At 42.6% G+C, this 13,057-nt stretch overlaps 1 protein-coding gene across 1 annotated transcript in view; it reads left to right on the top strand.

Annotated features, from left to right (window-relative positions):
* LOC117822768 (vacuolar protein sorting-associated protein 13B-like) overlaps nucleotides 1-13,057 on the top strand; it is a 288,297-nt gene that overhangs the window by 93,626 nt on the left and 181,614 nt on the right. Inside the window, 1 exon segment of the mRNA XM_034697674.1 lies at nucleotides 11,708-11,817. Coding sequence (XP_034553565.1) covers nucleotides 11,708-11,817 — 110 coding nt within the window.

Here is a 13,057-nt window from a genome sequence, read left to right as displayed (position 1 = left end):
CCTTCAGGTCTCACAAACATGTTGAATGCATCTCCTCCCTCATTTAATGTTTGCTATGACATCTTCTTTGAAAGTGTCTTCCTGCCTTGCAGCATAGCGTGATATGTTGCTAACACCTGTTGATCAATGGAACAGTGTGACACCAAACAGGGGTGTTACTGAAACTTACAGCAAAATTCCACCAGATCTGTGTCCAGTACGTCTCCGATCCATCACAGCACCGAATCTGATAGGTTTATATTCTAGTCAATGTGTTATCTTCCACTGGATCCGCTCTGTTGCGTTCCGGCTGCGTTTCTGATCCCGCAGGTCATAACGCAACGGATCAGATTCGTAAAGACTTCTATTTTTGCCGGATTCTATAATTGCGTGTGAGTGGCACTGATGGACAGTTGGACTCTGCTATCAGTGTGTGAATGTAAAAAATAAAAGTGCTTGGAGTGGTTAAGAAACTTGAAAAGCTATCCCCCAGTGTAGCATATTTACCCTTTATCATTTTAAAGGTCAACAGAAATGTCTCTAATAAATAAAAAAAGGAATCAAAAGATGAAAGAGAAACGAAGGGAAGACATAAGAGAAGGGACACGTTTGGGTCAGCATGTATTTAGCAAACATTTTCTCCTCGTCATGCTAGTGAGTGATGTCTGAGCGGAGGGAGGACTCGGAGGATTACAGGATAAAGGTTGATGATTATGTTCCACCACTGGAGCTCCTTTGATGTGGTTTGTTGTTGTGTCTGTGGAGCCATCTGCCTGTACACCTCCTCCTGATGCAGCTGTACACTTGGCAGACAGCAGTGATAGAAACACACACAAACATGGCCGGATACCGTGCCGCACAGCTTTTCTTAAGACTGATATAGCTGCTTCATAATAGATGAGTGAGCCACAGTTTGGTCCAGTTGTCTAAAAGTGACCTAAATCTTTAAAAGTGGTGCCCCCGAGCAGCAGTGACCAGTTTTATTGTAACAGGCTGCTTTCTACACAACCAAGATTGAGGGTGAGGACAGAGCAGGAAAGATAAAAGCCATTTGGAGGATAGTGATGTAAACTTGAGGGTCATGGGAGAAGTTGAAGAAGAGGTATGGTGTTGTCTTGTGTCATGTTTCATCCTTCAGCCTTAAAGTAGTGCCCAGGGAAGAGCAGAGGCCCAGACAACGTTTGTTCGCTCACCATTTATTGCTCTGCCGATGAGTCTTAGTGCTACTCTTGGACTACTCAGATGAAGACAAATACGGGTCCAGGATTCTGACCTTTTCTATTTGAAAAATGAGGGCAAATCCCGCTCGACTTGTTCTTTAGAGTACTTTCATTCCTTCTGTAGCCCCCCCCCCCCCCCCTCTTCTCTGTATTTCACCAGGCCCGGGGCAGATGTGTTCATTAACCCCGGGTGTAATTATTTTTGTTTTAGTCTCATATTGCTGACATTTCAACTCAGAGGTTCCTCAATCAGGATTACCCCAAACCACAAGAACTCTCACTTCATAGTCTTCTCTTACAGCAGAGCTTGTTGCCTCCAATTTCAGTCAGATTACATAGGTTTGTTTTATTTAGTCTTTTTTTTACACTGGCCTTGCACCATGAGAAAACAAACTAGACTGCTCCACTTTGATTTTCTGGTTGCCGGTGGCTTGCTCGGTATCCACTAATCACTTGCTCTCTCCTGGTAGGCACAAAACAGTCCTCTGTGCTGGTTCTGATCCTAAATGTCAAGATCACACATGTGTTAGCGGTAAAACCAACGACTTTGAGTTACATTTATCCCACATTAGGAGGACAGAGTTGTAGTCAGATGTTTATGCTCAGGATAACTTACTAAAGTCGAGCCTAACTCACTTCAGGGGAAGTGTTCTTAATGCATATTTTGATTTTTATAGGATTTTGTCTATAACAGCAAATTTAGAGCAACGGTTACGTCTATGTATGCTTTGCCCAGAGCTGTGTTTCCCTCTCTTTGCTTTGGGGGCCTTCAGGTCCACAGGAACCCTCAACTTGTCTTCCTGCCCTGGGGCAATTAGTCTCAACACAGTAGTAATAAACTCTCATCACTCTTAGTCAGGGATGTGTATGTCAGTGTGTGTGAGTGCAGCAGCAGCAGCAGTAGTTATGGACCAAGCAGTAGTAGTAAAATCTCATCACTTTTAGTGGTCCTCCGAGGGTCCTGGACTCTTCTCGCTGTGTGTGGTTTGACCTGTCATGGCCCTCCAGCTCCGCACATGCCCACTTAGATAAACAGGCAGTAAACACAGGCCATCGTAGCCCCACTCTCTTTCTCTCATAGCATATACAAGGCCTGCAGATGAAAGGACTCGTTCTCGACACTAATAGCCACTAGAGATTAGTTTCCACCGCCTCATCAGGTTCAAAATTAAAAGTTCAGCGGTCATGTTCATAAAGCTTTAAAAACAACACCCACCTTAGCTGTCCGAACACTCATACAAACATTTCCTTCACCTGAAGTGTGGTGTTGTGAGATGTCAACAGAGTAAGACTAGTGTTGCACTCTTTAATACTTTACAGTGAGTTTTTGTGTTCATGTGTGTGTTAATGTCTTTATATGAACATCATGAGCGCCTGTGGGCCATCAAAAACTATAACTGTATTTTTTTTATGAATTTCAAAGCAGAAGAGAGATAATGTGACCAAGGAGGGTCTCTTTGGATCTTGATGAAGACCGTGTCCTGATGATAACACCCAGATTACAGGTTGAGGGATAAGTGTGGCCTCTCTGGCAGTTACTGCTTTTCTACCTTTAAAGACTCGTCCTTACTCTATCTCTTCGTCCTCTACTCCCCATCCCCATATATCTCTTCGCCTCGCCTCCCTTGTTTTTTCTCCTTTCTTCCCATCTGTTCTTCCTGATTTCTCCGACTCTCATTTTCTCTTTCCACATCGTCCCTCTCCTCCCTCTCTGTCCTGTTAGGCAGCAGTAAGCTAGTCTGGGGAACATTTGAAGTGTGTTTACAGTAAGTGACTCATCACTGCTTTGGTACCGTGATTCGTCAACAACTGATTGTAGTTTTAGCAATCCCGTGCTAAAAAGGGGGGCCAGACTGTCTGTGTTTGTGGCTGTATTGAATGCAGCTCTGATGGATAAAGTACCTTCTTTCTTATCATCAATGTGTGTGCAGACGTTAGTGACATCATCTTAAAACAAGATGTACACTCTGCCTTTGCTCTGCTGTCACTAAGGAGTGTTCAAATCTCGGCTTCATTCAACAGTGACTAATTACAGGCCAGATACAGAGGAGTTCTTCAAGTGAAGTGTCAGGACACACACATGCACAGAACTAAACTGGTGAGCTATGCTTACCTGTCTTGTAGAATCATGAAAGGACATGGATCAGGGTTTATTGATTCATCAGAAGTAGGAATGGGCATTTCAAGTCAAAATACTATTCTATAATCATTGACATCTATTTGAGGATTATTTGAATAATCACCCCCATCCCACCCCCCCTGTTTTCTTCTTCTTTTGCTATTTAATAATAATAATTATAGTAAAGTTTATTTATATAGCACCTTTATAGAACAGGCGTCATAAAGTGCTTCACGAAAACAGAATAGAAAGCAACAAGCAAGACATAGCAAGAAATACATAGAAGTAGAGAAAATACATAAACACAACAGACATAAAAACAGACAGGTCAATCAAAGGCTTGTCTAAACAAATGGGTTTTCAACTGCTTTTTAAAAATGACCACAGTGTCTACAGCTCTCAGCTCCAGTGGAATAGTGTACCAAAGTGGTGGAGCAGCAACCTCAAAAGCACAGTCACCCTTAGTTTTTAATCTGGTGCGAGGGACAGCCAGCAAATCCTGATAGAGGACCTCAGAGTCCTGCTGGAGTTATACGGCTTCAGCAGTTCTCCGATATATGCTGGAGCCTGACCATGTATTGCTTTATACACAGTCACACAAGTTTTAAACTGGATTCGGAACTTAATGGGTAGCCAATGCAAAGACTTAAGTATGGGTGTGACATGGGACCTTCTGGATGATTTTGTGAGGAGCTTAGCTGCAGCGTTTTGGACCACTTGTAGGCGGTTCAAAGACGTGCTGCTGAGACAATTGGACAAAGAATTCCAGTAGTCTAAACGAGATGAAACGAAAGCATGAACAATCATCTGAAGCTCAACTTTGGACACAATGGGCCTTAGTTTTGGAACATTTCTTACATGGTGACATGAAGAGCGAAACCAGACCATTTACATGCTGGTCCAAACTCAAAGCCTGGCCCATTTGGACCCCAATATTTCGCAGGGCAGAAGATAAGAAATCAAGATTTTTTACCACATTTGGCGAGAAATGCTTAGGAGCAGAGGCTAATGCAGTTAGCATTCTTCTTCTTCTGTTAATGCGGTCAGCAAACAGCTTTAAGACGCTCTATAGCCACCGTCTGGCGGGAATACGGTATTACAACCAAGCACCGGTACAATGAAAAATTTTACTTTTAAAATTAGAAAATATATGAAACAACTCTTCGATTTTTAGAAAGAGAAAAAATATTCAAATATTCAAAAAAATTTGAAAATCATTGCCCATCCCTAATCAGAAGCAGAGTAAATTCTCTTTCTATATCTTTGGACCTAGAAAGGTCGACTGTATCTGCTCAGCATTACCCTTATTCCTACACAACGTAAGAATCTAAACAATCTTGTAATCTCTTGTCCCTCATGTCTCTCTAAAAGTATGAATCTTTGTCTACTGGCTTCTAACATTGAACATATTACAATTCTGTCTCTCTTTGAACCCATCCTTGTAGTGGTGACACAGCTGTGACCCCCTTCTAGTGCAGGGAAAGTAGCCAATCAAAACTGGTGGTTCATCTTGCACTGTATTCCTTCCATTCCTCCATCCCTTCTTTCTGCATTGCAGCTAAAATAGCTCATCCTGAAATCATTAGACCAAATTGCTAAATGGGTCAAATGTGCAACCACTTAAGGCTATGTCTTTAAGAAGGGTAATCTTCAATCCGCTATGGCAAGCAAGGAGAGGATGAGGTGGATAGTGGAAGAGGGACCGGGGAGAGACCCACAGAGAGAGAAAAGTAGAGTCAAATAGATAAAGAAGGGTTTAAGAGATATCAGCCGTTTAGAATGAACTTGATTTGACTTTGGGACTGAACCGACAAATTGCCCGAAAAATGTACTCAGACCAGTTTAATGGATCACAACAGATGGATAGTCGAACAGGCCAGAGTACAGGATCCACTGCAACAGTCAAGTTCTTCCATGCAGCACTTTCAAACTCCTGAGAGGTCTTCATTCTTGGCCAAAGGACTCTGATCTGTGATTGAGACTGAGATCATTACAGAGTCTACTGAACTGACAGTTGACCAAGCTTTAAGACTGAGGGGAGATTCTGCAGACGGGAAAACACTTTCGGCAATTGAAGACAGGATGTGGTCCCAAATTGTCCTGCATGCTCTCATGCTTTTCAGTACTGTTCAGTCTCATTGTATCTCTTTTGGTGATTAAAGACGGTAAAGGTTTCCAAAGTAGCCAAGGGACAAAACAAAATAGTGAAGAACAGTCGTTACAGTAATGGACATTTTTGCCTTACTGGTGTAAAAAAACATTCATGTCATATCAAGTTAACTTAAAATCTTGCCAGTTTCATTCAGTTGTTCTCGTTGTTACAGTGTTCTTGTAAAAATACTTGGAAGGACCCCCAGCTAATGACAGCCAATAAATTGCCTGCCTCCCTCTGCTCATGACAAACTGAGAGAACTTGGCTTGAACTGTACAGAAAGCCCATGAGCCAGCTGAGTGATAGCAGTGATAAGGAGTTTTCAAGGTAACGATGCAAACCTTAAACTGTCTGTGGGAAAGCAGGAGCAGAAGCAGAAGTCTGTTTATTTTAATGAGCTCAGAAGTGTCTCTCCTGTTCCTCTTATATTACACTGGGGCTCATTTAGAGTTCACACAGTGCACTGTATGTGCATGATGGATACGGTAATGATACATTAATGCAATCAGGACCGAGTCTGTTTTGTTTCTCATTAAGAAGGCTAGCTATCTTGCTGACATGGGCCAGTTCACATTAAGTCACGACTTCAAGCATTTTCCTTCAGTGTGGTTTGAAGTGAGGGAGACAGAAAGAGGGTGTATTTATGTGGGCATATCAGAGACGTGTGGAGGAGAGAGTGCATAGGAAGACAGATAACAGCTGTAACAGTGAAGATCAGGGCTGCTTGGGTTTCAGTGAGAGCAGCAGTTGTGCAGTGTCTGGTTGTCTTTTTCAACACCTAGCAAGGTAACGTGGATTTATGAAGGTACAGAATCAGCAAGCAGGGGGATATAGAGTCTTTAATCAACACGTGAAACTTCAGAATTCTACCATGTTGCCTCCTTGAGCCTGTCATCAGACCTCACTTCTCATTAACTGAATAGAAGATAATGTAATGTAATGTAGTAGAATAGAATAGGATGGAATGGAATGTAGTAGAATATAATATAATGGAATGGAGTGGATTTGAATATAATGGAATGGAATGTAGTAGAATAGAATAGAATGTAATGTAGTACAATAGAATATAATGGAATGTAGTAGAATAGAATAGAATAAAATGGAATGGAATGGAATGTGGTAGAATAGAATGGAATGGATTGGATTGGATTTTAATGGAATGAAATGTAGTAGAAGCGAATGGGATGGAGTGGATTGGAATGGAATGGAAAGTAGTAGAATGGAATGGACTGGAATGGAACAGAACGGGATAGAATAGACAGGATACGTTTAAAACAAATATTTGCATATATTAATGTTAATAAGAGTAATAACTAGTTTGTGAATTGCCCTTATTCATGAACTCTGAACTCTGCAACTATTAAAACTTACATTGCTAGTGCTAGAGTTCAATTCCTCTCCGGCACATGGATGATGTCTGACACAGACGTTGGGATCTGTATGTGACATGGAGAGAGGGTAGATGTGACCCGGTGATGTTCTGCGCCTAACAAGATCTGGATGCGCATAAATCCATGTCTCAGAAAGGTATTATGAGTTTAATTTTTACGTCATGACAGTCAAAGAACCATTTTGGGATGCTGGCTTTGCTGCATGTGGTGTATCTGTGCATCAGTAGCAGCAGTCTGCTCGCTAGTCATGTACAGTAGATCTGGAAAACTCTTTCTCACCCCAGGCTATTTTATACCATCTTTCTCTGTCTTCTATTTCTTTTTCTCCCTTTTACTATCTGCCTGTGTTTGCAAATCCCTCTTTGATTGTATTTTGGGTGTTTCTCTACTCCTGTCACTTCATCTTTCACTATATGACTACTTACATGAGATTAGTATTACGTAGGGACCTTAAATTATTTATAATAACTCTGGCCAACACAGTCAGTCGCTTTCTATTTAAGCCCCAAACTACAGTGTCCTTTTGGGCCCTCCGTACAGCCATGTCTTTATGATGAATCAGATTCATTTAGTTTTTTAATTTCCATGGTTAGCCATCCACTGGGCCTTGATGGCTTGGGTTAAGTCTTCTGAGTTCCAGGTTAAATAGTTGTGCCAGTGCTGATCACAGAGTCTCAATGTACCATCTTAGAGTAATCTTCCTGTCTCTTATCAATGATTTCATAAAAGTAGGAATTAATGCCACCAGATAAAAAGCTTGCTCAACCAATAGATGGCTTGTTTAATTCACAACTTGCCTTGCATGTTAGACCATATCAATCACAGAAAAGCCAGCAACCTACAGTGAAAGTCAGCCCCTACCAGGTGGGTCTAGCCTGTCAGTTGCAGGCTACTTCAGTTAGGCCATGTTACACAACTATGCAATTTCTTAACACCACACACATACACACCCCTCCTATATACCTGCATCCGGTACAGAGAATTATAAGTGCCCAAAGTAAGAGCAGGCTTTTCGTAGGCCAGGATCTGTTTCCAGTCAAACCTGCTTGTGTCCTTCCTGCACCCCCGGTCTCCAGTGGCAGCAGTGCGCCTGGGCCGCTGGGTCACAGCACAGCAGGAGAACAACAGCAGCGTATGTGTGTTGGAGTGTGATGTTTTTGTGTGTGGGTGTTAAAGACAGGAAAAAAGTATATGGCTTTAGGAGTAGCAGTGTTCACTGTCCCACGATGCAAAAACCAATGAATATAAATAGAAATACCTCCTTATGGTGCTGGCATGGCATGTACACACACTCCGTCATACACACTCATACTGACACACTTAATATATATTTCACTCTCTGTTCCCTTTACCAACCCACACACAGCTGAATCCCCCTTCTCTCTTTCTCTCTCTCCCTCTCTCTCTTTCTCTCTCTCTCCCTCTCTTTTTGCTTACTTACACACAAGCACACACACGCACAAAACATACATGGTCACAGACACAGCGAAACACACACTAGTAGAGCACCTGTTGAGCTGTGCAGCTTGCTCCAGGACACCTTCAACTTATGAGCTCATCGGAAAAGCAATTAAAGGCAGCGTAGGCCCCGCACGCTGGCGTAATGTTTTGTTTTGCTACTTGGCTTCGAAATTAACCAAACCTGTCAGAAGCCATCTGGCTGATGCGAGCTGGGCTATATTTATTTATTTTCTGTTGGAGAAGCTGGACACGGGGTCCCAGCGCTGCCTTGGGTCCAACAATGAAATGATTCTAAAGGGGCGATTAGCGAGCTTGAACATGAATCTTCCCCTCTCTGTCTACCTTGGGGGGTGCGAGGTTAGCACTTACAAACCCTTTTTGCCCGTCTTTAACTTCGATGGTGGGGTCATGGACATGTATGTGGGAGGCTGTGCCCTCTTTGACCCCAATCAGGGCTTTGGTCTCCAGTGTTGGACTTGGTTCTAACCTTGCACTGACATAACTGCTCCCTTTTTATTGAATTTTATCCTTGCAGTGACTGAACAAAAGTAGATTTTGCATTTCAGTATGTCATTGTATAAACCACTTAACCTCATAAAGTCTGATATGAAGTCAGAAAGATGTTGGATGTGGATGTAAGATCACTGGGACTGTCAGCCCAGAAGGAGAGTCACAGAGGAGCTCTTATGGGGTGTAAGGGTGAGAGGCCTTTTCTCATTGGGGTCTAATGCTCTGGTGTAGCCTCAGGCTGTGAGTAGCCTGATGTCAGACAGCTGTAAAACAACACCAGCAGCCCTGATCTCTCTTTTAACTCTACTGGTCTTGAAACCACTGAAGGAAACAAAAACAGCTTTGACATTAATAGGTCCACTGTGGGTGTCAAGGCAAGTGTGTCTTCACAGATACCTGCCCTTACATTCTGTGGTTGTGTGGACTTTCAGAGTCTGGGCCAATGAGCCGTTTTCTTGAGGAGTCATTTAGGAAGAAAGAAAACTACGTGTGTTATCATTGTCATCACTTTCTGTAATTACCTTTATGCCACCCTGTTCGAGCGGAGAAAAACAACAGTTAGCCCGCTGCCGAGGTCGTCTTTTAAGCATGCGAGGCCTTTTCATGGTGTTGCACGCTTCAAAGGATGTGTCACTCTACTGCAGTAATGTCAACACAGTGATGAAACAAGAAAACAGTGTGAATGGTGAAGACTTGGTCTTCAAAGCCTTAAACTCAAGGTCAGCACAGATTGTGTTTCTGTGTCACTGTCAAGCTGCAGTTGGGAAGACAGAAAATAGATGGTTTGGTCTTTTTATCTGGAAAAAAAGAGCCTTTTGAGTGTTGATGTGATGTATCAAAATGAACGTGGCTGTCATTTCCAAAAGCCAAGCAAGAATTACACCAGTTCTTGAAACAATGATAAGGAATGAAAGGAAAAAAACAACTTCTGCAGTGGCTTTGGCACAAGAAAAGACACCTTTTTAAACTGAAACTATCCTTAAATCTGAGGATTAAAAGCGCTCCTTTTGGATTGAATACTCATCAATGCTCTGCAGAAGACCACAGCTTGAGTTTCTTTGGTCGTTGCTTTGGTCCATATATTTTTAGAGGGTTTCTGTGCCAGTAAAAACTATAACTCAGTGTGAAAGCACAAAGTGAATAATGACCAGACACACAGATACATGCATACACTGTGTTTCATTATATTGCAGATAAACGCACACCAAAGACTTCACACATTACATATACATACGCAGCTAACACACTCATGTTTGACAGTACTGTCTCACACACACATTTCTCATCACTCATGCTTGCAGTCATACTCATTTACTTTGCATGCAAACACACACACACACACACACACACACACACACACACACACACACACACACACACACACACACACACACACACACACACACACACACACACACACACACACACACACAGGCTCACAGGCTCACAGGCAACAAATCACTGAAGGCTGTAAAATGCAGCAAATTAGTGCTGTTTTATTTCCATTGTTCAAAGTGACTGATGGAGGAGCAAGTTATTCTTGCCTGGCCGAAAGAATAAATGTGTGTCCCTGTGAGTTTGTAGATTTATGAGTGCATATGTGTGATGTGAAAATTAAAACAGGCCTCTGTTCAGGCTTTAGAGACACTAAAATGTTCAGCAAAACAACAGCAATTAGGCTTTGTCAGTGGTGAAATGCACACACATTCATTGGTTCCTGCTTAAAGCTCCATTAAACTGCAGAAAGTCCATCTAGAGCTGACACATCCTCCTATCGTCATGCTGGGACATTCCACCGCACGCCAGAGACCCTGCACTAATCCTGCCAGCATGGGAATCATTATTGACAGGATTTCGATGCATTACCTCATGACCCACTTATTGTTGGTAAAGATTATTATTTAAGAGTAAACCAAAACCCAGAGAGCGTCTTGTGTTTCACAGAAATTTATCAAAAGAAAATGTTATTTTTGGCTTAGTGTTGCACAACTAAGCGCGATACAAAAGGAAAAAGCTGTGCTCTGTGCTGCATTCCAACAGGCCCAATAACAAGTAGTAGCTCATTGGGACACTTCCACTCCTTGGTCATTGCTCACAGTGATTTCAGTGTCGTGTGCTGAATGTTTTTGCAGGGTGAACTGCAGCGACCGCATCGAAACAGTTTTGTTTATGCAAATTAAAAGTGAGGCCACTGAAGTCATTCCTTCTTTTCATCTTTTGCTCCAGATCATATTCATTTGTGGTGATCACAGAAGTTCAGTATCAACCAATGCCAACCTGAGTGCTCATAAACAGCAGATCTTTGTTTGCAGCAATCGGCAACCTCCGGCTGCAAGAATTGAAGCCAATGTGGAAGTGTTAAAAACTGCAGTTCATCGAGTGTCCGCTTGAGGCTGGCTCCGGAAGTACCAGTAACCACATACACACAAATTAAAAAAGCCGATCTTTACAGCAGAAATAAACATGTTTACAGCCTGGTGAATTTTTTCATAGTACAGCAATTTCAAAGTTATTAAGATTACGAGTCTTCCATTATGAGAGCCACAGCTGACTTGATTGACAGGTGGGAACACTGTAGCTGTTAGCTAGGAGTCTCAAAGCCCGCCTCCTTACGTCACACTTGCTCGACAGCTGTTATGTTGGGTGCAACATTTCCAATATGGCTGCCGCCGCCTGGCACTTCAGAAACAGATGGGTGACGTCACGGATACTACGTCCATTTTTTATACAGGCTATGGTTTGCACTTACTACTTGCGTTCTTCTTTATATTACCTGTAATCTCAGTGGCTTTTGAAATCAGGGAAACCCTAGATGTCCTTTCAAGAAAAACAAAGGTTTGAAGGAATTAAGTGTTTGTGTTCTTTCATTTTCCAGGTGCAGTCCTGCTGGTGAATGTCCAAGGCATTGCTGTCAATGTGGACCCAGTCTTCTGCACATGGCTGTTGTACCAACCCCACAGAGGCAGCAGCAGGCAACAGCAACAGGTACCTGTCACGTAAACAATATCTGTCCATTTCTTTTCCTTGCTCTTTGTGTCAACATTTAAACAACGTATACTCGTGATGTCTCCATTTAAGCACCCCGAGGCACGTTTAAATGTTTCCCTCCCTTCTGCTCCCATGCCTTCACTTTCTCAGCTACCTTTTCCCATGTGCTGTGCTGTCTGTCTTCCATCCAGTCTCTCTCTATTTATTTGACAGGGATCATGGTGATGGTTATGGACATTGAATGCTTTGTGCCTGCAATACACGCACTTTAAGACATACACATGCATACACACACGCAGGCATGCTTAATCTGATTACCTTGGATATAGCCCAGGTTCAACCCATAAAGGCACATATACATACATAGTATAGTTCATGAAAGTATCATATTGTAATACCTAATATATAAATGTTTTTTTACAAGTTGCACTGTTTCATGCCTCCTGCAGTTTGGACGGGCTGTCAGCGTGCATGTGTGTGACAGACAAAGAGAGATGGAGTTAATTGCACCATCCCCTTCCTCTGGAGGTTGTTACTGAATGGGGATAAACAGATGTTAAGAGTTGAACTGAAGCCAGTGTGAAGTATACACAACTCTGGCTGCTGTGTGTTTGGGCATACTGCAGCAAAATGTGTGGCTGTGTGCAGTTTTTGCCTCAGCTGCCTTTCAAGGCCACTTCTGAAGGCCTGGCCTGGTTTAACGGAGGTCTTCAGCTGAAGGTCAGACAACAGTTTGTGAAGGACAGAGGAAAGGACAGAGACCTGCAGGGTCAGGATTGCACATTATAAATGGGATACTGTAGAAGTAAACAGTACAACGAGAGGGGGATTTGGAGTGGTGGAAAGAGAGTGAGGAAGTATTTTAGGAGAAGAATGGGAAACAGAGGAAAGAGGAGAAGGAAAAACAGAAACAAAGTGGATGAGTGGAAGAGAAGACGAGAAGTAGAACTAGAGGAGGTGGAGGTGTAAGCTGAAGAGGGTAGATAAGTGAAATAGTGACAGGAAACATATAGAAGGACAAATAAAAACAGCTCTCTGTGTGTGTGAGTGGTCGGCCTGCCAGCTGCATGGTCGGCTGCTCAAAAACAACAGGGAGCTGCCACTGGTCTCTGTTGATCTTGGACTTCTCTGTTGAGTTCCAGTTGCATTTTTCTTTTCTGTTTTTCTCTCTGCCTTCCTTCATTTCTTGCATCGCAACATGCATTAAGTGTTCTGGTTAGTCAAAGTCTTTGAAGGG

The sequence above is a fragment of the Notolabrus celidotus genome, chromosome 12, assembly GCF_009762535.1.
Source record: "Notolabrus celidotus isolate fNotCel1 chromosome 12, fNotCel1.pri, whole genome shotgun sequence".
In the NCBI taxonomy this organism is placed as follows: domain Eukaryota; kingdom Metazoa; phylum Chordata; class Actinopteri; order Labriformes; family Labridae; genus Notolabrus; species Notolabrus celidotus.
Note: the sequence above shows the minus strand (reverse complement) of the source record. Positions and strands in the feature narration are given on the sequence as shown.